The sequence below is a fragment of the Diorhabda sublineata genome, chromosome X (assembly GCF_026230105.1).
Source record: "Diorhabda sublineata isolate icDioSubl1.1 chromosome X, icDioSubl1.1, whole genome shotgun sequence".
Taxonomy (NCBI): domain Eukaryota; kingdom Metazoa; phylum Arthropoda; class Insecta; order Coleoptera; family Chrysomelidae; genus Diorhabda; species Diorhabda sublineata.
The window spans coordinates 7,679,014-7,706,737 of record NC_079485.1 but is presented as its reverse complement, the minus strand read 5'-3'; the positions used below and the strand labels follow the sequence as shown (position 1 = coordinate 7,706,737).

The 27,724-nt window shown below is 32.8% G+C and overlaps 1 protein-coding gene across 1 annotated transcript in view; it reads left to right on the top strand.

Annotated features, from left to right (window-relative positions):
• The first annotated feature begins 6,124 nt into the window (after positions 1 to 6,124).
• LOC130451278 (SLIT-ROBO Rho GTPase-activating protein 1-like) overlaps positions 6,125 to 27,724 on the top strand; it is an 86,837-nt gene continuing 65,237 nt past the window's right edge. Inside the window, exon 1 of the mRNA XM_056790188.1 lies at positions 6,125 to 6,458. Coding sequence (XP_056646166.1) covers positions 6,383 to 6,458 — 76 coding nt within the window. The 5' untranslated portion in view covers positions 6,125 to 6,382. The remainder of the gene's footprint in view (positions 6,459 to 27,724) is intronic.

Here is a 27,724-nt window from a genome sequence, read left to right as displayed (position 1 = left end):
AGATGTTTGCCCTATGTAGACAGCGTCACAATTAGTACAAAGCACTTGATATATTACTTCTTTTGTTTTTTGGTGTTTTAGATTTTAAGTTAGTGAAATATTTGGATAATGTATTATGTCCTCTATGTTATTTATCATTTTTTCCGGATTTTTTCTTTTAATGCAGTTTTTGCTTTTTGAATAGCTAAGCATCTAAATTCAGGATCTGATAGTTGGATAGATCTATCAGCCAAACTTATTATCACTGATCTTTTTTGTGACATAGGATGACACGAATTGAAGTTTAAATATCTTGAGGACCAAGTTGGTTTCGTATACCATTCTGTTCTTATGTTATTGTTAATTTTATATAATGTGATATCAAGAAAATTGATTTTATTATTTTGCTCGACCTCGATTGTGAATTGAAGTTTTTTATGATAAGAATTGAATTTTTTATTTATGTTTTCAATTTGATTCTTTGGTAATGCAGTCATCTACATATCGGAAAAAGAATGGAATATTTATATCAAACTTGCGTAGGACAGTTTTCTCAAGATCTTCCTTTTTCATTTGTGCTATAACATAGCACAACCATCAATTTATTTGTATATTAAATTTTCATATTTGAAGAATGTTGTTGTAAGTGAGTCCTTTAGCTTTTATAAATCGAGGTCGAGCAAAATAATAGAAACAATTTTCTATGAAGATTCAAATTGCTTGAAACGGAATCTAATAGACGAAAAAGAGAATTTTTAGAAATGGTTCACATTCATAAGAACGAATAAGGTATAAATGATAAAGAAGATCTAAATAATATAGATAATAAGACTTAAAAAAAAGTAATTTTGAAACAGAAGAAACCTAAAATCAAAAACATTTAGAAAAATTATTTATATATCTATTTACCTGATTTGAAATTAAATACGAAATAGTGCAACATAATTAGGCAACACCTTAAGCAATATCGTAAACGAAATAGTCTAACTGAAGGTTTGAATATTTTTTACAACTTATGGAATAGATTCAAATAAATGATAACAGGATTGATCTGTATCTAGTTTTTTAATAGAAAACAGAAGTTTCCGAAATACTGCTGACCATAGACCCGGCTTGACCAGCTTAAGTAATCCCACAGAAAAATTTGATTACGTTAACTTTACAACGGGTCGCATTTAGAAAAACATTCTTCCAATAACGAAATAATAATTCCGTGTCCGCATTTAATAACTAATAATGGTTTTTTGTGATCTTGCAACAAAAAATACTTATTAGAAAGACGTTGTGCCCGATCAGCTGTTTATAATAAATGTTTCTAACAAACCCTTGGAATGGTAATCATAATGGCACTTGATAATAACAATTTTGCATATGCAACTTTTAATTTATCTAAAAATATTCAATAATTATTAATGTATTATACTTAATAATAATTTTATTTATTGTCCATATTAATTGTTTCTTGAATACACGATAATGTACACAACACAAGATAATTAATTCAATACAATGATATAAATTAAATATAAATCAAAGACTAAATGTATGGCAATACAATCAAAACAATGCAGTTACATATCTGAAAACCTTTAAATACTTAGGATTCATGGGATCGCCAATAAGAAACAAAATACTGTAGTGATAAACGAAACAAACATTCCCTAACCCTCTGTAATGCGTTTGCAGTCGTTTAGCTGACAATGTAAAAAGTTATTGTAAAAGTATTTACCGAATTTTACGGTGGTGGTTTATTGTGAGCCATTAGTCCGATTGAGCGAACTTGATCCACTTTCACAAATGGCATTTAAGGTTACTTTTTTGTGAAGAGAATTTAGTTAGTCATTGTTTCCATTAAAAGTTTGGAAATTAATGAAATTTCTGATGGAATACGCCATATTATGCTTTTTCAATTTAGAAAAGTGCTGTAACATCACAAACATGCTGTTTACCTTAAAGTAACTGTTACTGATCGTAACGTGCGTAATTGGCTTCCGTGGAAAAATTTGGTATGGAAAGTTTTGCCTAGCCTGGGCCGACCTTTCACTAGGAAAGTCAATGAAATTTTGCAACTAATTAACATTGGCATGTAAGCTGCCAATACATTGCAGATGCATTGTGAAGAGAAACGTGAGGAGCGTAACGTAAAGCGGCACATATGGTGTGAATGGAATTATATACTATGAGAAACTAACACCTTGTCAAATGGTCAATTTAGTGGTATAATGTCAACAATTGACAAGATTCCAGGAGGAAATTTGAGAGAGGCGCCCTGACCTGGTCAATAGAAGGGACGTGTGTTGATTCAAAAATTATATTAGAATCAAAAAATCTTTCTCACACCACCACATAGATTAGTAAAGTGTTACGTTTGAGCTATACTATTTCACGTGAAACTTTAATACATCTTCCTATGCAAAACTAGAAGCTTTTGGGATGCTGTTAATAATTTGGAATGGATGATCAAACTCTGGAGATATGGACGGAGAGGTAGAGACAGATTTGGTTATATGATTAAGAAAAAATAGTTACCTGGAACATATTTTAGCAAAGCAAAGGGGATGGATTGATACATTGATATATGGATGGATGGAATCGTAAATAGAAAATAACAAATATAGTATAGAATCTCTGTATACATAATTCTGTCGTCATCATATGTCTGTCCTGATAATCTGGTACAGTTCAAATGGAACCATCTTGGACATAAGTCACAGCCTACATTTTTATCCCCTTCTTCGTCTTCTGAATCTGTGTCCAGTTCGTCATCATAAGCTGGACACTTTTGTTTCTTCTGGTGTGCTTCTTGTGACAATAACGTGTCTTTTTCTTTATTTATGTAATAGGATCGCCATGCCCCCGCCGAAATAGCACTCGTAAATGGTCCTGATCTGCATTGTCCGGATTTTTGCATTGGTCTCGGATATTCATTGAAATAATCTATTATTTTTGGTTCGGTTTTTAGGGCTAGTGCTAGATTCGGCAGAACCTATCTGGTCCTGATTCTCGATAGTGATAGTGTTATTATTTAAAATCTCGTTAATCATCATGTTTTGTGTGGTTGAGGATTCATTATAAATTCGTCCAGTCTCATCACTCTTATCAATACCAGTTATTTATTTTAGATTTCATCTCTAAATTGGTATATGTAGTGGGTTAAGTATTTGTTTTTATTACTGAGAGAAATCCATCAGAGTTAATTTCATATTCTGATAAGACAATCTCAGCTAAATAATCATCAGAGCTTTTCGAGCATCCAATCCACTTCTACTACTTTTTCCACAAGACTTGATATGAACGCCGCCAAAACCTTGTAGGTGCTTTGAAAATCGGCAGAAGTCAATTCATTCGCATTTACTCGTTCTGCCCCTTGGACATCTGATTTCATATTTTGCTCCATCGTATTTTGGACGCACTTGGAATAGTCCACTGCCTGCGGGTCATAAGGAAACAATCCGCATCGCTTGAATCCTTGGCGGATATGCTCTGATATGTTTATGTTTGAAAAAGCTTGAAAACATGTGCGAAGAATGCCTTGGATAGTATTTTATCCATATTTTCATTTTGCCAATTTTTGACAGAATTCTGCCAATAAACTTTCAAAGGCTTAAATACAGCCACATCAGCTGGTTGTATTATATGCGTTGAATTCGGGGGCAATGCATACAAGATGATGCCATTCTCATCGCAATATTCACTGAGTTCAATTGACATATGCGAACGATGTCCATCGACGAAAAACAAAACTGGTTTCTTTATATTTCGACTCAGAATCCATTTGTTCACTTTCTGACTTCCCCAAAATCCAATCTGGTGGCATGCTTTTGGCAATTGCCCTTGGTGGCTTCACATAGGGATAAACAATACATGGAGGACATAACTCTCCATCCGCCGAAAATGTAACGAGAACTGTTACATTATCCTTTTCTGATCCCTTTTTAACCTTAAATAAATTCTTGTACCCCCTAGGACCAATAACCTTTCCTGATTTTTTGGCACAGGCTGAATCCTGCCTCATCCGCATTAAATATTCTGGACGGGGATTTCAAGATATCAAGGGCGCCAATTCTTCATAAAAAATCGTCGAGATCTCTGAACCAAGATTTTATAAACCCTTCAGTTACCCTAGCTCGAGATTTATCTATATATTCTGGTATCCGCATAGAAAGTTGTGGATGCTTTCTCATGAAGGAAGAATACCATTTTTGACCTGGTCTTCCGTCTTTGAATGGAGTTCTAATTTTTCCATCCACTACTATTTTTTGAACTGTAGATAATAGTTCCTGTTTTTTATTGGAAATCCACATTTAGCGATCTGTATTAACCAGTCAACAATTTTTTTTCGTTTTTCGAGCTCAGGTATGGGTCTGGACCCATTCGTCCAGTATTGGCGACCCGTCCCATGAGTAGCTCCTGTAAAGTTGCTTCGCGGTATCGCATATTTTCGGCATGTTAACCTAATTGCCGCTCCATTCTTCACTTCTTCTAGAGCCTTTTGTATACTCTCTTCGGAATATTTATGAAACTTTCATTTCCTTTGGTTGGGCATTGTCTGAAATCAATAATTTCAAATTTATAGCAAAAAAATGTTGCGGAGGCCGGTTTGAAATCTTATGGCCGACTACTGGCTCAATGATCTGTTAGTGGCTTTTCTAGTAGTCGGCCACCAAATACAACTGCGCATAACTTTCATTTCTTTCACTCTACCTATGACCGACTACTGGTCACATAAGGCCCCTTTCACACCAAACGAATCCGAATCAATCTGGATCACTCCGAATCAAGTTGAATCTGATTCGTCATCTCCACTCTTTCACACCAGCTGAATCAACCTGAATATAATTCTCTCCTGGAATGTTTAATTCTTCGCCAATTTTCCTCCACACAGAAGATATGAGATTTCTGTTGCTGTGATTTTTATCACTGGCGTCATTTATCGCATTATTTTCTTTAACTTTTAAAATTAATAAGTCCACGTCCATCTCGTATGGTTGTTGATTCAAGACTGACCGGACGGGGAATCTGACAGGTTGAATCAAGTGCGACCTCGAATCAAACCTGATTGAACCAGATTCGTCCGGTCTGAAGGCGGGAAAAGAGTCCCTTCACATTTAAACGGAGCGCTCGAAGCCGAATCTTGGTCAATCAGATTCAACTTGATTCGGAGTGATTCTGATTGATTCGGATTCGTTTGGGGTGAAAGGGCCCTAACGCGCAAAAATTCAATCAACATGTTGAAGAAAGAGGACAAACAATATCTCAATAGATGAGTTGAAGAAACATGGAGATAAAATTTTGAAAGTATACCAGTAGTCGGCCTCTGGTGCCGATTACTAGCTAATTATAATATAATCTTCAGAATTTGGTGTGTTCGAATTGAACTTAGATAATTTGGAAGTATATTTATCATCAAATGATATAAAAAAACGCACTGACCTAAAGGAATCAATTTCAGCTTACCTTTAAAGTTTCCACTGTGGATGTTTTCACTTGCACGTGAACAATCGAACTGTTGAATAAGTCAACTTTGCGCGGCAATCAAGGAAAGAAGGATTGATTCGGGGGAAACCCACCTTGATAAACAAGTGTGTCAAACCTAGTAGAATGACAAAATTACAGAAAACTGCCCATTCTTGAAATGTGATTAAAGTTATTATAAAATTAAACCTCCTGGGGCCGACTACAGGTGGAGGCCGACTCACTGGCGCATTTACCCTATTTTACCCAGAGTCGGAAATGCATCTATAAAATCAATATAAGATTGTGAATGTATTTATATCCGATATCTCTTTATATGCTGGTGATATGATCACATACGAAATATTGACTAAACTAATACCATAAATGTCTATACGAGTTTTATTATTTACATTTTTCTGTCAAATGATTATTATTAGAGTAACTATAAGTGAATCAACATCTAGATTAATTGGTTATAAATTACCAGAGCGAACAACTGAACTTATTATTATAAATAATGCTCCAACATTACTGATTCATCACTAAATTTAGTCTCATCCAAAGAATTTCCATGAAACGAAAGATTCTAAAAAGAATGAACCGCCGGAGATATGGCAACACCGTTAGCGCCAACAAAGTCTATTTTCGGATTTGTTGAAGCGACCAACGTTTGAATGTTCAAGCATATGTATTTGTATATTCGAACTTCAGTTAGGGATTGACTATTCGTTACTTCGCAAGGAAATCAAGATAGAAAGTGGCAGTGAGAGAATTGTGTGATTCGTCTAAATACAATTGCACGTCAGTGTTTAACCACTTTTAATTTTTTGTGGATAATCTGTTTCGTTTTAAATCGGCAACTGTTAACGCGTTTGAATTTTCGTTATGCTTTCAAATTATTGAAAACTTTTGTTTTAACGTGTTTTTTACTTTTACCCTCAGTGCAATGGATGAAAACGAAACCGAAATTAAGTCTCCCATTAAGAGACTGGGTTCTACCAGAAAATTACTTTTCGTTAATAGTAAGTGTATAAATTTTATTCAGCTAAATTGTAATTAGAAATTTTGAAATAAAATCAAAATTATTATTGACATACGATGGTGGAGGAAAAAGTGTTTTATATAGGTGTGCTTATAATTTTGAATAAACTCTTAATTTGACTTTAGAATCATATTTTTCCTACCAAAATAAATGATAGTGATGGTGCAAAGCTTTTAACACGTTACAAAAGTAACTAATGCTGATTTTAGAATACCCTAAATCTAAAAAACACACTGGCGTGGTAGAGCTTCTGGATGGCCCTGAAACAATGTATCTGTTGAAAAAAATTGGTTAAATTAATTCAAATAATTAAATTGAAAATAAACTAATCTGAAAAAACATATCCCTAAATACTGTTTACAAATTCTGCATTCAATATTTGTGTAAGAATAATCTTTTTGAAGTTTAGTTCTGTTATTTGCTATTTGAAGAACGCCAAGTCAGGTAACGATATTTACGTTCAAAAGTTTAAAAAGAATATTTTTTCCTCTATACTGATTTTGTTACAGGGATTAATCTGATCATATGAAATTTTCTTCTTCTTTTGCATCAACGAACATAAGACAAGGAATATACAAGATTATACATGAATGATAGAGTTTATGACTCCCAGCTCCATCCTACAGTCTCAGGTCCGAGCCACTGTAGCGAATACCCACCTACCTTTCGACATAAGGCCGCTTCCATCCCATATCTTAGAAACATATTTCAATGGAACCAATTCCATCTTTTTTTTGGACATGTGTCAACTGGTTGTTGTGGTCTGTTGATATTATGAAAAATGTATGTGTAGTCGTCGTCGTTTAGTATAATTTTCCCCCCCTCCCGACGTTCAGACATTTGATCATAGTCATGTCATTTATGTAGATATTTGCTGGTGGGTATGTCGTTTTTTTGTCCAAGTTTTTTGTCATTATGTGTTTAATGTTTTATCTGTCATGTATTGTACAGTCATTAATTAAATGATTTTGGTCTTCAGCCTCATTACAGTTTTTGTATTTGCCGTCAGTGTTCTTTAGTGTGAAACGCCTGTTGTAGTCGTTCATATGTCCGTGTCCTCTAATTAGTTGAGTCGTCTTCCAGTCGTCAATGTCAGTTGTGATCTACTATTTTGAAGATTGCGTATGTTTTGGGTCCAGTATCTGATTTTTCTATTTGTCTTGCCATGCAGTGTTTTTTTTTGTTGTTTCAAGCCAAATTTTGTCGGGTAGGTAAAGATATTGTCTGGGTTTGTGTGCTAGTGTGTCGGCAAATTGCATGCCTGTGTGGGTACGGTTTGTTCTGTTTATGTCAATTGTGATGTTATGTTTTGTGATGATTTCAAAATTCTTTTTAATTTTTATTATGAATTTGTCTCTACTGGTGCTGTTGGGTTACCTCTGTGAAGTCAAAATTGAATTGTATGTATTTGTGTGTGTAGTCAATTATAATGTCAGTTGCTGTCATGAGCGCAATTGTTTCTAGTTTGTTTATGTCGAATGTAGTGCTTATTCTGTATATGTGTATCTCTTTTCTCCAGTTTTGTCTATGTATATGCTGATAGTTTTGTCATTGTCGCTTGCGTCTGAGTATACCTGTCTGGATTATTGTCATTGTCAGTTTGCGAAATGATTCTTTGGGTTGGATGAGGTAAGTCAGTCATGAGTTTTATATTTTGTCCATGAGTCGACGTCTAGTGGTGTAACTCCCGCTAGCACATGGAGCGCCGATGCTGGTGCGGTCTTATACGCCTTGGTTATAGTTAGCAAGAATGGTCTTTCCACAGCTGCTATCTCTCATGTGCTCGTTTGCCCCAAATCACCGCTCCATACAAAAGCATCGGCTTCACCGCTTTTTTGTATATGTTTTTTGGTATCGTCGGTTTTCGTCCACAGTCTCGGCCAGCTATGATGAACAGTTTGTGGCCAATGTCGGCTGCTTTTTCACGATTTGATTTAATATGTTCTACTCACAGCTGTCCCGTATCAATTGTCAGTCCGAGGTAATCGATGTTGTTTTCAAAAGTTATGTTTGTGTTACGTATTTTTAGTCTGGAAGATCTTCTCGCTGTGTTAGGCATAAAAATTGCACGAATTTTGTTATGGCAGTAAGTTAGTTTGTTGCATCTCGCAGAGTGTTTGCACGCCGACCAGATAGCTTCCCACTTCTGGTCGATTTGTCTTTTTGACGTTCCTATCAGAAGCACTATCTGGTCGTCCACGAACGTCTCAGCTAGGTCGTTTTTGTCAGTTATTCAATTGTCAATTATTTTGAACCAATTATGAGGAGCCATAATATTGATCTTGTCTGTATGCGCCTGTTCTGTAGAAGGTCTTTGCATAGTTTTGTCAGATTTTCGGGTATTTGTGTGTCGTTTAGTGACTAAACCGACTAGACCGATTAAACACTAAACTTTAGTCAGTCTATGATGGCGGCCACCCAAGCAATGTTGAACGCGATTTGCAGATCTATTACTATATGTAGTTTTTTGGTTTTTTTAATATTTATTGTGTCTGTAAGCTGTGTAATTGCGTCAAGTGTTTAATATCACTGTCTGAAACTGTGCCGGTAGGAGACAGATAGGTCATTTGCCTCCGTCTATATTGGGAACTCATATCATATCTGCTTTCTTCTAAGCATGTGGGACGGTTCCGTATTTGAGTCAGTAGTTTTAGTGTTTTGTCAGAAGTTCTGGTTTTGTTTTGTGCATGATTTCAATTATTTGTCATTGGTATTTCTTCTTAAGTAAAGTCGTAATCGTTCTGTCTATGGCTTAGTTCCTTAGCTTTACAAAAAAATGAACACATCATATACAAAAAATATCAGTTGGTGCTATTTGTGCATTTAATTTTCCGATTTGGATTGTGATTGCTTCCATAATGAAACAACACTGCATCTTTTCAGTGATTCCTGATCATTACTCTTTTCCTTTTGGATAGAAGCAAAGGGCCATTGTTTTCTAATGGCTTAAAAAACTTGGTTCACAAATTATTTCAATCTTACCAGACAATCAGATATAAAAATGTTTAAGACTTTCCTTGCACTCTTTTCCAATTTTGTCATAGTCAAAAGAAATAACGTAATTGATAGGACTTGTAAGTTAGTTTAAATTGCAAGATTAATAACTGTTGAAATACCTACCATGTGTTCCGAAAAATCCTTATTAAAAAAGTTTGGTTGCTGATATATTGATGGATTTAGTACTTATTAGTAATTGAGTGAAGGATTTTAATCTGAGTACTATCCAGAATATAGACGAGATTTTATTAATTCTCATAAGTTATTTTTATGATTTATAGAACTTTATATAAATATTCTTGTGATTGAATTTTTTTATGGAAATGAAACAAAATCCCGAAAAAAAATCCTTCATGTCCTCAAGAAAATTTGAAAATAGATGAATCGAAAATATTTTCCTCCTTAGGTGCGAAAAAGATATGTATTTCATTAAATATTGATAATTATAATATTGAAAACACAGACATATCTAAAGATGTCGAAGCTGTGTAAATAACCTCACTTCAACATACTTCAAAATATAAACAAATTAGTCGTGAAGGCATGTATATTATGTGTAATGACATAATTAGTTGTGGAAGATCTTGATGAAACTGTATTCAGCGAAATCACCATTATGTGGATGGCTGCATTACTGTTGCAGCAAAAAATGAAGTAAAAATATAAGTTGACGATTCTCATTATAAAAATCTTGCAATTAATAATCGAACTTGAATCAAAGAATAACATTAATATTCACTCAGTATAGACAACATCGAATTGAACATGCCACGTACATAGAATTTTGAGATTTAGATTTCCTTTTTTTAGTTTTTATTTGAAAAAACTAGTTTGCAAATAAACATGACTAAAAATACATTTACTCTCTTTGACTTGCTAACTGTAATATAGACTGTTATGATACAAAAATGATCAAGGTGAATTAGTCATTCCAAACTGATCATGTTTCTGAGGACTTGGTCACTAATCTAAAACGATTCTAACCGTTTAAAATTAGCGGTTGAACTAATATGTACAATACAGGTTCAATTCACAATTTACAAATCCTTGATGCAATAATTTTGTTCGTCGATATTTAGGTTTTCAATTTTCTTTACACGATTTATCGTTTTTACTTTCTTCGGTGCTTCGGTATAAGCTTTTTTCAAAACTAACTCCTTTGTGCTTCTCCTTGTTTTTCTTCTTATGTCAATTTCTATGAAACATTCATCTTTATAAGATGTCTTATAAAAAATAGAATATTCATTTTGTTTCCTTAGTTCAACTATCTTTACATCGTTCCAGGTGTATTTCTCATCATCTGTGTTTAGAGAAAAAGTTTTACCAAAATCCTCAGATAACTTCTTCCAATCATAAGTCCGATGTTTCCATTTCTTTTACATTATAGGGCTCCCCTGTCTTATTGGAGGTCTTAACAAGGATGGATATTTCACTAGGAATGAAAATGGGCTCACTTTTCAAAATTCTCTTCCAATACAAGAATTAATATTGTCCACTTCATTTTCGTGTTTCAATTTGCATGATTTGAATACAAAATACGAGTAAGTACATAGCAAAAACATACCTATTCTTATTTTGTGACACAGTATTGAGGTAGCGATATATCTGTTATCTAAAACTGTTATGTTGTATTTACTGTCAATGTCAAACCTTAATTTTAAAGCGTCTTTTTACTCACGATCTCTTAGCACGTAAATGTCAAAACACATACACTTCAGTTTCCGTTTTTATTTTGAAAATAAAATTTTTGATATACAAAAACCAAAATATCAATTTGATTTTTAGTATAGATAGGTTTGAAGTAATATAGAATCATAAATTTTCCTCAAATTACTTTTTAATCATTTCTTTGTTTCAAATGTTTCTGATGATAGTAACACCAAAAAATAAGTTCTAGCTGCTATAAATAATTAAATTTATCCCTTCATTAGAAAGACCTATTGCGTCATACTCGTACTTATCCAACCATATCGCTCACACCCTTTCTAATTCACGCCTGACTAACCATTTTAGAACAAAATTCCCACGAAACAATGTCAAATATTCTATTGATCGTATTTTCTCCGTTTATAATAAATTGTGAAAATAGACTCTGATTTTAGACAGTCCAGTCAAACAAAAATTTCACCTCTATAGGATTCACAGACAAAGATTATATTTTGTAATCAATACATAACGTACATATTCTTTAAATAAGACTGAATGAACTAGTCTTTTCATATATATCCTATAGTTTTCCATTTCAATTTTATTTTCAAGTTTCCAGCTCATTTTATAGACCCGTTTCTCTGGATACTGTTTTCAATTGATATTTTTTGTACATACTCGTATTTACTGTATATTATTCCATCTTTTGAAACTTATGGACGCCATCTAATGAGTTACGCTATTCGTAGTTATTGGAAGACTTTTATAAATTATTAACTCCGAAACCTTTTATACGCTGTACACAGTAACTAACTGGACGCGATAGTTCGTGATTGAGGTGCTTTTTCCAGATCAAATAATATGTATCAAATTTTACTTTAATATTGGAAATATTAGTTAGATTATTATTAGTGGTAAAACGATCGGCTATCATCCAGGAACAATGTAACAGTCTTGTCAATCGCTAAGACTAATAAAGAACACATTTTAGTCTGAGCAAATTTAGACAACAGAGGCTCCTTCACCACGACAATGCCACATCATTATTTAAATAAACACTAAAGGTAGGATTCCTAAGCGACGACTGTAGCGATAGTTCAATAAGTTTTACATCATCCTTTATTTAATGGGAAAAACGCCAAAAACTTATTCAAATCAGAGCTCTAGTCGTCGCGGCTGTTACGACTAGACTGCTCATGGGAGCAGTCCAGCCGTACGGCTCGATCCGCTTCACTAGAGACGCCTCCGTCGCGCGGCCCCAGTCGCGTCATAGGAATGGTTTTCATTCATTTACATGGGAGGCAATATGAGTCATAGTCGCGCGACTGAAGTCGCTACAGTCGTCGCTTAGGAATCCTACCTTAAGACTTAAGCTTCGCCAGAATCTGGATAGTCTTGACATAGCTCTTTGCTTCTTTTTGCTCTTTCCCCCTTAAAGGACAGTGGTTCGATAACAAATTATTATTATTAAGTTAAATGGGGACTATTTTGAAGGATGTCACTCACTAAATGATAAAGAATAACACCAATGCGAAGATACAAATGTAGGCTCTTCATTTAATATATAAACGTATTTCAAGAACATGTAAGTATTGATGTGTCGATTAATTCCGTTCTTTCAGAGTATGCACTTTCAAATTGTTAATGTAGCAATATTGTCTTCATTCGTATTTATTTAAAATTTATTACTTATCTCCTAGAGTATATGATTTCGTAATAAAATAATGGGATTCTAAATGCACATACATATTTAATCTTAGTTGAGGAAAGCTAAGTATGTTATGCGAATGAAGATAGATATAACTATTTTTTAGACTCCACTTCTAGCACCTGAAGAATAATATGTTTCTGATGTTATAAATTTTTCAATATTTCAATGGAATTCGTGGTATTGTTCATACAAGCAGATGAAATATTGTATATTCAATAAAGCATCTGTAAGCTATTCTGCGGCACATTGTTTATTTTGATTTCATTGTATTTAGAAATAGTTCTAAAACTCGATCATAACAGAATATATATGACATAATTTTAGCCTAAACTAATCATAAGGATTAGTAATACTAAAGCAATATGAACATTATATTACGTTTTAATAAAGCGGGCGTCGAATGATCTTATGTACTAAGTAATCTCAAAATGCTATATTTGGAATCTCATTTCACTACCTTCTTAAAACCAACTGGGACACCTTAACCTAGAAACAGTTTGAATGGCATTCAATGATTCTTACCAACCGATATTATTTCTACAATACACATTTTCAAAAACACGAAAAAGTATTCTACGAGGCATATTTTTTAAGTAAGTACCGTTTTGGAATTAAAAAAAGAAGTGCAAAGATATCGCAATAATTTTATTTTTACATGAAAGCCTTTACCTTAATTTACTGTTACTACATAATTTCCATGAATATTGAGGCACTTGTTATAACGTGGTACCAGTTTTTTAATACCCTCCTCATTAAATTCTGCCGCCTGACTTGTTAACCACTGTATAACAACTGTTTTGACTTCGTTATCGTCTAGAAGACGCTGACCGCCCAGGTGTTTCTTCAAGTGCAGGAACAAATGGTAGTCGCTGGGCGCCAGATCAGGGCTGTAGGGAGGATGATCTAGAGTTTCCCGTTGAAAAGATTTGATGAGATCTTTGGTTCGATTAGCCACATGCAGCAAAACGATGCCCTTATTCAACTTGCCACGTCTGGCCAATAATTAAGAAATATAATTTTTATTGCACTTTTCCTGATCCTTATGATGCAATATTCGTTGGCACATCAAATATATATAGATTGGATAAATAAGAGGGCTACAAAATTCTGATGGCTATTAGTAGTATTTTTTGCCTTCCATTTGCACGTTCCAAACAAAATATCACCACACTTAACTTAACTATATTTTTTGCTTTATCAAAAGTCCAGAAATTCTGATAGAAATATCAGTAGCAGTCATTACTAAAAAAAAGGTCGTTATTGGGTTATCAAACTTTAGATCTCCTACATTCAAGTTTTTTCTTTACTCATTTACACATATGAGGCTTTTAAATCATTCGTCTGCAGTTTAAATTAGGAACGTCTGGATTTTATTAGGGAAATGATTGAGTGAACGATGTGTGAAAAAATATTCCTCGAAAGAGTTCTTTTGAAAAAAAGAAGAATAATATAGTCATCAGTGACATGTGTGCTACATAAAAAACTCGTTCCCACTTCCAAGGCTTCATTTCTTTTTCGATACTAAATATACGCATCGTTTTAATAATCAGGTAGTAGAAAATACTAACTTATCTGTGTCAAAAAAGGGATGAAATGAATCGATTATGAAACCCGAAGGAAACGTTGTCGTTGCAGGGGGTAATAAATAAGTTTACCGCCTTACTTAACATCTATATTATATAAAATTCTAAAAGCTCCAAGCAAACAGTTTTTTATTATATTTATTATTAAGAATCAATTGGGAAGAGAGGATACACAGGTATTAATGAGTTAGCTAGATAACTGTATTATTTGTATCAATTAAATCACTGTTTTGTCGATTAACATAAAAATAAAAAGATTCTAGATCCAAGTTCAATGAAGATCCGATCCGGGGATACTGACTCAACTATCCAAATATCCCATATTCAAATAAATAAGTAATCTGAATTAATATAATAGATAACCAACAAATTTTTAATTCTGATGTATTTTATGAGTTGCAATACATAATTTTTTACTGGTAATTTATTCATTCTCATCAATTCTAATTTAAATAATGATCAAATAATTTACATACATAAAATTCGTTAATGTTATTGGGAAATTTCTGGGCATATTTCCACTTCACGACTTTCATTAAAATAAATGTCATGACTCAACAAATATTCTTGAAATTCTTTTTTTTTCACCTGTCAGCTGTGATAACATGAATTGTTTATGACAACGATATATTTGGAAGCGAATAATTCTGAAACCGATTTTCAAAAAGTTCACAATCCTCATATTCGTTCAAATTTAAATGTTTAACATTTTTTTTTATAGCAACAACGCAATTGGTATGCGGTTTGGATTATTGTGATGCGTCTTCTATTTGATGGTCCTTTTTTCGACATTCTTTAGACAAATCCACCCGAACTTTATTCCGATATGAAACAGCCATCAATTGAATTATTCGTAGTTACATTAAAATTTATAAAATAGAACTATAAATTTTATTCAAAATGTGAAAAATCTCTTATCTTTTTCTTGTACTTGATTCTGTTTGAAGAATTTTTATAATTGAAGTATGTTTTTTCAATAGAGAAAAGAGAGGCGATGCCGATGCACTTTAGAAACCTGTAATTCTAATATAGATGAACAATGTCTTCGAAAAGCGTTGTATGTACTTCCTGCAGAAATTAATATTATCCATTTATTATATTGATATTTGTGTGTTAAATTTTGTTATATATACTTTCGTGAAAGTAAATCATATTTAACAAAAAATTATTAGCTTTCGTTTCGTTAAAATTATAGTTGGCTTCACAATAACTGTATCCCACACTTTCTATCAATTAACCATCAATATTTTTTGAAATTCTGAATAATTTGATATCAAATAATCTTACATTCATATATTTGTAAAATCTCGTAATGTACCGGATTTGCAATATAATTTATCTCCTCCCCCGTTAATTGTATTACTAATAGAGATACAAACAAATTGTGTACAAAAGTTGTGTAAAAATATACCAATTTTTCTCAGATTAAAATATATACAGATTTTTGGTCTGTTTCAAAATTAGTTTTTTTAATAAATTTTTGAAAGAAAGATAGAAATTGACGTTTTGACTTTTCTTTAAGTCTTTATCAAAATATAAATATAAAGTTTTAAACAAAAGTCGAAACGTCAATTTTTAGAAACACAAACACATCAAAATATATATGTGTGTGTGTGAACAAAATAACTAGGTTGTCACGGGTTGAAACGCGTTGGAATTTCGAAAATTCTCGACGTTTCAGCTCCCACTTTGGAGCTATTATCAAGAGAAGGGTGGGGGTAATGCCTTAATCTACCTATTCCTTGGAATTTCACCAAAGAAATGGAAAGCATCAAGAACACTGTTAACATTAACACACTCACTGCTGCAAATATTGTCTGTTACACCTTTTATTTAAGGAAGGGACACTCAATTGATCTTTCAAACCAGTGAAGGAGGATGGAGGAGTTGGAGATGAACATTTGTGGATGCTTCTAGAAATTTGGGATTTGTTGTTATCATTTTGAATCAATGATCGACTGGATTCGTCACTCAACGAGATGGATCGTGTTGCGAGTGTATCAATGACAGAATTGATTTGGGGTCGGATGACGATGATGGGATTGAGAGCTAAAAACAGAAAACTTTCTTCACATGGTTTCTCTCACTCCGTCTCTCTCTCTCTCTCTCCGTCCAATATAACTTTTTTTGTTTTTTTGGTGTTTTAGATTTTAATTTAGTGAAATATTTGGATAATGTATTATGTTCTCTATGACTTATATCATATTTATTGCAATAATTCGATAGCTGTTGGGAAAGTCCTTGTACATATGGTAAGGAAAAATGTTTTATGTTTTGATGTTTAGTTTCTCAATTGATTATAGTATCTATTATTTTCTTTCAATGTCGTCTTTGCTTTTTGTATAGCTAAGCATCTAAATTCAGGATCTGATAGTTGGTTTTGTATACCATTTTGTTTTTATGTTATTGTTAATTTTATTTAATGTGTCAAGAAAGTTAATTTTATTATTTTGTTCGATTCAATTGTGAATTAAAGTCTATCATGATTGAAGAATTGAATTGTTTATTTACGTTTTCAATTTCATTTTTTGGTATATCAGTAATGCAATAATATACATAACGGAAAACGCAAAACGGAATATCTATAACAAGTTTTCTTAACACAGTTTCCTAAAGATCTTCCATTAGTAATTATGCTATAACACTTATTATGGAAGCTCCCATAGCGCATCCATCAATTCCTTTATACATATATTCCATCTTTATATTTGAAGTATTGTTACGAACAAGTACAAGGCATAAGTTGTGAAGCCGATCATCTCCGATTATAATTTAATTTTCAAATTTGGCGAAGCCGCGGCCTGTTTGATATTCAGTGGAATACGTTTGATGTTTGTTTTTATATATGTTTTATTATAGCAAGAGATTTCTCCACATTGTTTGTTTTGATCTAATTTCTAGCGAGGTCTTGTTATCTATTTATTTAATTTCTAGAATTCTAGAAATGTCGTTTCTGCTATTTATATATCGAGCATCTTTAGGGAAGTTAGTTTATAATAAATAGTCGTACTGAACGGAACTATATAGAAAAGTAAACGGTGATCAAAATGAATTATGTATGTTAATTAAGCAGTAGTGAAAAGTTAATTATTATACAAGTTACAAGTTAAGTTTAGTGTAAGAGTTTAAACACATTGAATAACTAGGAGACAGTGTTAATCTACCCCATGAATGTACATTAAACGGGAAATTTGAAACTCATATTATTTTCGAACGCAACACGTATGGATGATATGATTAATCAATATTCTTTCTGATATCATCATTTCTGTAATATATTTCAATGGATGTTACACCTGTTTCTTCTTGGTTGTATATTACTACTGTCTTTATCCTGGACTAAAATTCATATGAATTGATACAACGGCAACTTCACTCTTTATTCAAATATTGATTGTGGTGAGCACGTGCTGATAAACGTTTTCGATGTATTTGTCCAAGGATATATTGTGTATTTGACAATATTGACAATACTCAGTGATTTATTTAACAAAGATTATGGCGTCCCATGAATAATGAGAAAAATTGAGCCATTTGCATTGAACTCAATACTTGTTTGTTAAAAAATGTATTATTAAAGATTATATGTATTTTTAGAAATGTCTACCTCATAACTAATAAATTCTTTCTGAGCTCAGTATACAATTTTTTTTATGAGACCCTCAGATTAACTTTAACCTTTTGGTACTCCTGCCTTAATTTCTGTTACATCAGACTAGATATTTAATATTCTATAAACATGTAAGCTTACAATAACTGCGAAACTATTCTTTATAATTGAGACCTTCATGTCACACCTCATCTAAAACTTTTACTGTGTCAAGAAAAACCATGAAATATTTTTTCCTTCGAATCACATTTCCACTACATCAGTGATTAGGGCCTCATGCATCCTGTAAAGTGATGTCAATTTCAAGGATTAAGGCTCTGCAGGACTTGTCCTGTTTCAGTTTTGAAAACGAGGTAATAATAATAAGGTAATACTGAGACAACATAATTGATTAATTGGTACAAGTTTACCAAATCTCTTTTCTAACATCTTGATGAAAAATCAAAACCAATTCTACTTCTACAAAAATATTGGAAAATATCTTCGATCATGATGACTAATAATAGCTTTCACGTTTGATCTAAATATATTTCATGGTTCTCCGTAGTTTTTAATTCAACAATGACTTTAGTATTTCGAATTCTTTTGTCTGTCTTGTACGAGGCATATTTTTTAGGTAAGTACCGTTTTGGAATTAAAAAAAGATATCGCAATAATTTTATTTTTACATGAAAGCCTGTACCTTAATCTACTTTTCTATATAATGTCGTTATCGTCTTGAAGAAGCTGACCGCCCAGGTATTTCTTCAAGTGCACGAACAAATGGTAGTTGCTGGGCGCCAGATCAGGGCTGTAGGGAGGATGATCTGGAGTTTCCCATTGAAACTGTGCAAAAAACTGTGCACATGATTTTCCGGGCAGAAAATGTTTGCTTAAACTTCACTTGTTTGGGTGATGATGAATGTCGCCATTCCATGGATTGTTGTTTCTTCTTCTTCACAGATCTCACGATGAATATCGATCGGTTTTACGCCTTTAGCACTAAGAAATCGTATAACAGCCCGTACTTCACAATCGGCGGAACTCACGATTGTCAGAGGCATCTTAAACACTCAGTAAACAACGTACACAATGAAGAATCTGACTGTAATGACGTCAGTGCGTAGACAAGAGATGTAGGTAACCAGCATGCATGTGCGGAACGCCGACCTTGGGGTTGCGGCGGCGGAATCGCAAAACGGTACTTACTTAAAAAATATGCCTTGTATTATCCTATGCAGTTACATGTATATCTATAATAAATCATCCCATTTGCTTGTCGATCTGATTTTGCTTCTTTAGTTAGATTGAAATGATATTATCTTATATTATTTATAATCTGACGTATAGTCGATATTTATATTTCCAATAAACTATTCCTACAAATATTTGTGGATTGTTTATTTTCTTTTTCGTTTCTAAGTTTTTTTAATTCAAGTGCTGGTAGTTAGCATGAATCATTTATTGAAAATCTTTGATTATTATAGTGTTCAAAAAAATCAACCGTCGATTGAATAAATCCCACATCTCCTTTTAACTCTACACACTTCGTTCAGCGATTTTCCTATTTTTCCAAGCATTCAAAAAATAATCTTATATTACATATTACGGCCGCAACAATACTTATAAATGAACTAATGTTCAATCATAAACTTCAATATATAAACAAAAACTAATATATTGGAAGTTGCAGCAAATTTTGGAAATTGTGAACTTTTCATTAAACTTAAAATCCAAACTTTCGGCAAGTGTTCTTCCCACCATCAGGGAAACTGCTAACTTCCTTGTATTTCTAATGAGAATCTTGGTTGAGGATGATATTTGTAACGCATGTTGTTCCTAAAATTTTTAATTCGTTACGTTTATTATTTGGAAAAACAAACCTTAAAAAGGACAAATTAATTCTTCTACACTCATTTGAAACTAATTACTGACGCGAATCACTAACTAGTTCCCGTTGACTCACTACAAATGTTATTCAATGTAACAAACGAGATGGCGGTACTACTTAGTAACGTTAGTATCTAGTAGTGCCGTCTTATCAAAATTCAGGGAATACTTGAATAGAAGAGCAAGTAGGACTAGAAATAAATTATTTTACACAAAAAGAAAATTGTACGAAAGGTAAAAAAGAACCAGAAACGAATGGAAAATTATATCATATATATTAAAAAAATTGATGATTTCCATTCCGAGTCCGTTCAGGCGTTCTACCCAACCGATTTGCTAGGCGCGGACATTCAATGTGGAGTTATGGATTTTTGTAGGTTTTTGGCAATTTTTCTACATTCAAAGATCTATATCTCGGGTTCTAATATAGCTACAGAGTGGTATGTAGCCCTATCACGTGGGAAATAGGTCAAAAATGTCAAGGTAGAGATTAAACCAAAGGGTCGACGCACAGCCAATGTTGTTTTGAAGGAAGTATTGTGAAATTACATAGTCTATTGTATTATGAACAATGTAGAAATGATGGCTGATTTTTTGACCGTGTCCCGATACTTTTTGTATACCTTTGACAACATAAGAATTGATTGATTTTATGACGAAGCTATAATTATCCACATAGTCACAGCTGCGGAGCAGCACGGGTCTGGACTAGTTGGTATTCAAGTTGTTAAGTGTATAAACACTACAAGTAGAAGTTATCATCGAGGTGCTATCTGATTAATAACTGTGGAAGATGTTGAGCTAGCCGATATTCATTGCCGTATAGGGAAGAGACTGTGTGACCGAAAGGTCAGTGAGGAAGTAGAGTGCCGGTTTCCGAGGAGGCCGAAAGTGTTAAAGTGAAGACTCGAGATCAGGTCAGACAATCACGGTAATCATCTAAACATATTGACCTAGTGAGAAACGATCGGCGTGTAACAATGCAAATGTCGCAGTGATTATGGGAGCCAACATTGTGAACAATTGGACAATTTTGCACGTATTATGAAGACCTGCTTCCATCTAGAGAAGTTTCAACGGTGACGAAAGCAGCTGCCGGAGAAAGAACAGGACAAAATGAAATCAAAGTATACATCGTTTATGATGCCAATTTATTCTTTTCCCCATTTCCCAACATGCAATAATTATTACCACCGAAGTTTGAGATACAATCGTTTTATTAATAATTGAGATATAAGATAGATATAATTTATTATAACATAACAGACTTTGCTTATTTTATTTTTGTTTGTTGAAATCAAATAACAAATGATTTCATTATTTTTTGTATTTTATCTATGATATATATGATCAATTTTCATATTTATTTTCATTTTTTTGTTTGTATTTGTCTAGTTAGAATACTTTGTTTTTGTTTGTTGAAACAAAAATCTGATTTTTTTATGTGTACTTTATTTAAATAGGAAAAATAAAAAATTAGGGACCCAGCGGCGAGATTTTATTACGAGACCAAACTTTCTACTGTTTGTACGAGAAAAGACGAGATTTTTCTCGTCTCGTAGGCAACACTAGAGTGCTGTATGGATTGCTAATATCAAATCGTAATCTACGTCTTCATAAATAAGCCTTTGTTTTAGTATTTTTCTTTTCTTAGACTGTTTTTAGGTTATAATCCGTTTCCTTATTATTGTTCCAGTTTGTCTGTAATATATTATTATCAAGTTGGGCCTAATATATATATATATATATATATGTTGCGTGTCGTACTCCGTATATATTGATCTTTGCTAAATGAACCAATTCAGAAACTGATGATTCATAGTCTCTGCGGTAGTGATCTCGTAGTATAGACGTTGTCATTTACTTGCAAATTGACAACATTTAGGGAAAACTTTTGCATTGTAAGCATTACGTATAGAAAAGAAGTAAAAATATATAAGAGAAAATTTATTAATTTTAAACTCATGAAGCGAATAGAAACTAATTAAAAAGTATGCTCGTTATCTCCACGAAGTTTTTAAGGTTATGTTTCTATGACATAATTAATAATGTTTTTTCGCGCAAACAATGAAAGTAAAATAAACATCCAGATAAATCGAGAACAAGTATAAAAATAATATTTCACAGTTAAATTCCATTTTCAATTAATAAAAAATTCAAATTTATGATTATGACTAAATTAATTCCAAGCTCTCAAAGATGACACTAAAAATAGGCTTGAATAACTCATGATCTGATTCCGAAAATTATTTTAAGACCTCTAAATAAAAAACTTGTCTTCACAATGAATCAGGAACAAACAGTAAAATGTGAAGATAATAGAAAATAATCCAGAAAATAATGTGACGTCTTGTTGGAATATCTACATAAATAGGAAGGTGAAATATTTTTCTGAAAGTAAAAAGGTAAAAATAGAAGTCTCGTTACTACTGTATGTGCCTCTAGTTTATATATTGGATTTAATCAGTATTTCCATGAGTATCCAATGTGGTAAATGATGTTAATGAGTCAAAAGTAGAAAAGAGAGTGGCGTAACTCACTGTTAAAATAATCCAAAATCTATCTACAGTGAATGATAATTTAACATTGTGATAATCCATGCTGACAACTTTGTAATGGAGCGACTACATTGACAAATAATTGATAAATAAACAATGTTCATTTTACTATAGACCCATATTCAACGTGTCTCAACCTAACCAATCCCTCGATAACTGCGGAGGTAATAACTTTCTGAAAAAGTTTTTCGACCTTGATTTCTAGGGGGACACCTTTTTTCATTTTTAGTTTTGAATTTGAAAAATATCAATGATGTATTTCAAATTATTAGATGTATTGTTAAATACTTGACTTTCATACAATTATATCATCTATTTTCATCGTTCATGCTTCGTGGATATTTGTGAGCACATCTGGAATCAATGAACGGCATTCTTGAGCTTTACTTTGACTTGAATCTCCTAGATAATCAGGTTGTAATACGATTATCCTCGATATCAAATGACTCCAGAGAAAGCAATCTAAAAGCTTCAAATCAAGTGATTGGGCTAGTTCCTCCTCAAATCCTCTTTCAATCAATCGAGCAGGAAAATGATAATTCAGAGGCCGGTGCAGGCGAATGTTCCAAAAACAGTTTGAGCGTTAAAAGGTTATTATTGTCTTGAAAAATTTGGATATTATGGAATGGGTTTCTTTCATCTGCTTCGTGTTTAAAAGAACAGTTCATTCCTCTCTTTTCCAGGTTTTTGCTTATTTAAATATTCTACTTCCTTCTGGGTCTCCCTCTTCTCTTCGTTTGTTTCAGTATCCCAAATCACCTTATAGTTTAAGATCCCACCGTTTGATCTTGCAGGTATCTGTTTGCTTGATCAGATTAATATTAATATCATTAATACACTAGTATAACTTGCAGCTATATGTTTTTTCAGTCAATCTTACAGCATATGAAAGAAAATAATGTCCCAAATCAAAATAAAAATGGTTGCCAGCTCTCAGTTGGCCGCAGCATTAATTAGGGTTTCCTTGTGGAAACAGGTATATTATTGTTAATTAACTGCATTCACAGGTTTTTTTCTAAATTTTTATGCAAAATAAAAGTTTTATATACATTGAACATGAAATTCCATGGTTGCCAGTTGCACAATGACCGCAAACAGGGGTTGCCATGATTTTTGTGAACGACTCTCGCTCCAGGTAAGTGGAAGCGCAAGAGAGAAGATGCACGCATGTTACGTGCGAAGAATAAAGACAAAGCATGGCAGCTATGATACTTATATTTTCATGTTCAATGTATATAAAACTTTAATTTTGCATAAAATTTGAAAAAAAAAACGGTGAATGCAGTTAATTAACAATAATATACCTGTTTACACTTGGCAACCCTAATGCTGTTGCCGACTGAGAGTTGGCTACCGTTTTTACTTTGATTTGTGACATAATTTCCTCTCAAATACTTAATCCATTCCATACATACTCAAGATTCTTTTAAAATTAATTTCATCAAAAAAACATACACCTGCAAGATCAAGCGGTGGTATCTTAGATCTTAGACTATTAATTCTCACTATGTGTCCAAACCATCTCAAATGTTGTTCGATTTCTTGTACTGCACTCACCACATTTAATTGGCGTATAATTGTGTCGTTCCTTATTTTATCTAGTCTTTTCACCCCCGCTATTTTTTCCAGTATTCTCATGTCGCACGTTATTTTCTGCTACAATTTGTTGTTTAGCACCCGTCCAAAACATTTAATTTCAGAACCTTTTGTGCCTATTTACCTCACTATTAACATCAAAGGTGAATTCAACTGTGTTGTATAGCAGATTGGCATAACACTGTATTAGTGCTATAAATATCTCATTAAAATCAGATTAATATTCAAATTCCGTGATTGATTGGATTGTTGCGAACAAATACGAAGTAAATTAGCTACGAGCCCTTCAAAATTGTAGCATTTCGACATGTTTTAGAATAGTGACTCTGGATTTCTCCAAATGAAGTGTCAACATAAGAGTACATCTGTTTCTTTTGTTTACATCCAATAGAGTATTTAACACTCTAAATGAACCCATACAACATCTTGTATCGCTTTTATCCAGATCTCTTTTTTCCCTGTGGTATGAAGAATAATGTTTCGATGAACAGAAATTCACAAAAATTTCCTAAGAAATATTTTCTTCAATTTCTGGAAAAAATCCCTCCAAAGATGATATTTATATAAATTGTGAAAAATGTTCTTAACATGTCAATGTCATTTCAACAAAAGTAAGTTCCAAACACATTAGTTTGTTTATTGTAGGATATGAATTCTTTATATTCATACGACTAGACATTTCAATCTTAAATTCTTTCACATCAAAGTATTGTTAATTTCAACAATGTTGTTTAACGATGTTATTTCATCGTATAGCTTGTACCTAAAATAGATACTGAGATACTGAACTAAGTCATATCTTGAAAAACATTACAAAAAACTTCAAAGAAATTATTTGTTTAGTCAATTCGTAATTATGTGTACATTGTACAGACAATCAACTCATTAAAATCACATTTAACAGTATAGCATCAAACTTCCAGTGTTATTGAAACCTGCTATATAATCAAGTACTTATATACGGCATATTTATACAATGACCGATATTTTTTCACTCCAATTATTTTACATTCTGCTATCGTATTTAACAGATTATTTCGAATTCAGAATTTTAAGTATCGCTGTTCATTTAACAGTTGGTTTCTAGGCTATGAAAGTTTATTTTCAAATTATTTTCATACATAATGTTTTGATAGATCTGATACTGAAATCAGTTTAAAAGTATCTAGTTATTTTCATTGCTTATTAGAAACCATAAAAATATTTAGGGTCTGATCAAATTTAACTCAGTCTAATGCATTTAAACAGCGCGTATAAATCGAATCCGTAACATTTGTTTGCCTATATTGAAACAACCTTTTTTGATGTTTGTATATAGTTTGAAAACCATATCTCATAGTATGTGCTAGTCAGTTGTTGGTTTAGGATGTAAAAAGTCTGGCGATATTGACTATGGAAGAATAAGTTACTTGAAATATTGTGCTTACATTGAAACTACGGCTACGGAATCGTTGAAAATGTTTTGGGGAGCGAACGTTAGTATTCGAGTAACACAAAGCTTCCAGTAGAGGTTGTTAAGTTGTTAAAATCTTACCTTAAACGAGTCGCCCATCCATCCTTGTTTACGACGATAACATAAAAAATGTTGAGAAAATGGTGCTAGAAAATTGTCATGTTGGTATCCGAGAAATAGAAGAGGGTCGCATCATCTCCTATGGATCGACTCAAACATATATTTTGAATAATGTTTTGGGCACGATAGACACGTACGAGAAGACCTCAATCTTTTGCAAAAACAACGTCGAATAGAGGCCACAAAAGAGATCCTTAACAACTGAGATTCGCTAGATTTGGCTCCCTGTGACTTTTCCTCTCTTCTAAAATAAAAAATTGGCTTCGAGAAACGCGCCATGAGTCCATTGAAGCAATAAAACTTAATTCGCCTGAGGTACTGAAAGCGCGGAGGCTTATGTTTAGAGTTAGCATGCTTGTATTGACTCGAAAGAAGTCTATATTGAAAGCGATAATTAAGATTTGTGTTAAAATACGTAAAAATAATTTTTTTCTCATGATATATGGATAATAATGTTTTAAGTTCATTTATTTCGGATTTAAACGATCTTTCCTCTTAGGCAACTTATTACAGTACAGAAATTCTCCTGCCAAATGCATAATATAGATAATCAATATGATATAAAGTCCATGAGAAGGCCACCATTAACAATTCATTGTGATCTTCCATTATGCAAAACAATTAAGCGGTGACCTTTCCCTAAGAAACTTTTAAGCCTAAAGACTATCCATAAATGCTTAATGAGAACCTTTGTTGTTCCTTTCTTGTCCAAATTTGGAGAAGGTATGGCCTTCATTTACTGGTAGTTCGTCCAAATAATATACAGAGGGTGTCGGGATTCATATGTGAAAATTCCTACATCCCAATTTAAACACGTCGTAACTTGTTTAGACTAGCCTCTAAATCTAGGAAGAGTGCAATTAATTGCTTTACTTTATTGTAATTATTCTCTCTTTGTTCAATGATTTCGCAGTGCGTTTTTACAATAAATAGTATGGAGTACGATAAATATGAAATTCGTGTATTTAATATTAATAAGCGAATGGTACAGTGTTGGTTTAATCTTTGAGATATTGAAGATTTGACGCCTGAAGATCGTTCGCGCTGATGTCGTTAAAAGGGAATCGGTAGAAAACAAGCAGTCGCTGATTATCGGACTTCCTTGGACCTTCTAAAGAAACTATAAATCGTTATTTAATATCATTAGTGTTGTCGCATAGTGGCACACGAATTAAGCGAGATTCAAGCGAAGGACAATTATCAGATCCGATCTCAACGAGAGGTCGAATCTAGCGAAAAGTTTTGATGTGTGTATTTCGAAATCATTCCAGATGGTCGAGGTATATAGTGGTTGATGCGAATGTATGAATGTATTTATCGGCGAAATATCCAGATTTAGTTAACTAAAAGTAAGCTCTCTTACAACAAGACAATTCTAAATCACATACTGCAAAATTTACGCAGAATAAGATGGAAGAATTTAGTATTAATGACTTCCTACCACATCCAGCATTTAGTCCGCACCTTGCACCGTCAGGTTACGAAATTATTTCGTGGAAAAAATTTGATTCCAAAGGATATGTTGAAAATGCATTGTTACAATTTTTTACATTTAAGCCTAAGAATGGTTTCACCAAGGTCTGAAAGAGCTTGCTGCTGCCTATTAAACTTTTGTTAATTTTTTAGAGGTATTAAGTTCCTTAAGAATGCTCAGATGTTTACTTTTCAGAGACTAATATCTAATTGAGGATGGATTATGTTTACGATTCATGAAAAACTTTTTCTTTTTCTTATGACTAGGTTACTAAAAGAGTGGAGGAATGGGTATCCAGTAGAACAGTTGAGTTTATTATTTATCATGACGTTCTAATAAAATGTATATTTAGATTTAAATTAATTTGATTAAGTGTTCCTATGCTCTGATAATTTTTTTCAATAATATATGGTTGTCCTGCTGATACCAATATATCTGGAATCTCACCAAATCATTTTTTAGCTTTGTTGGATAATATTTGGACAAGGTTTAACTTTGGTGCAAATTTTTTCGCTTCAAATACTTACATTTTTACGAACAGTAGAATTGGAGAACCCTGGTACATGCAATTTCTAATTATCAAAAGTCGTACAAGCCTTCACAAAACTTTATACTTTATAATAATTAC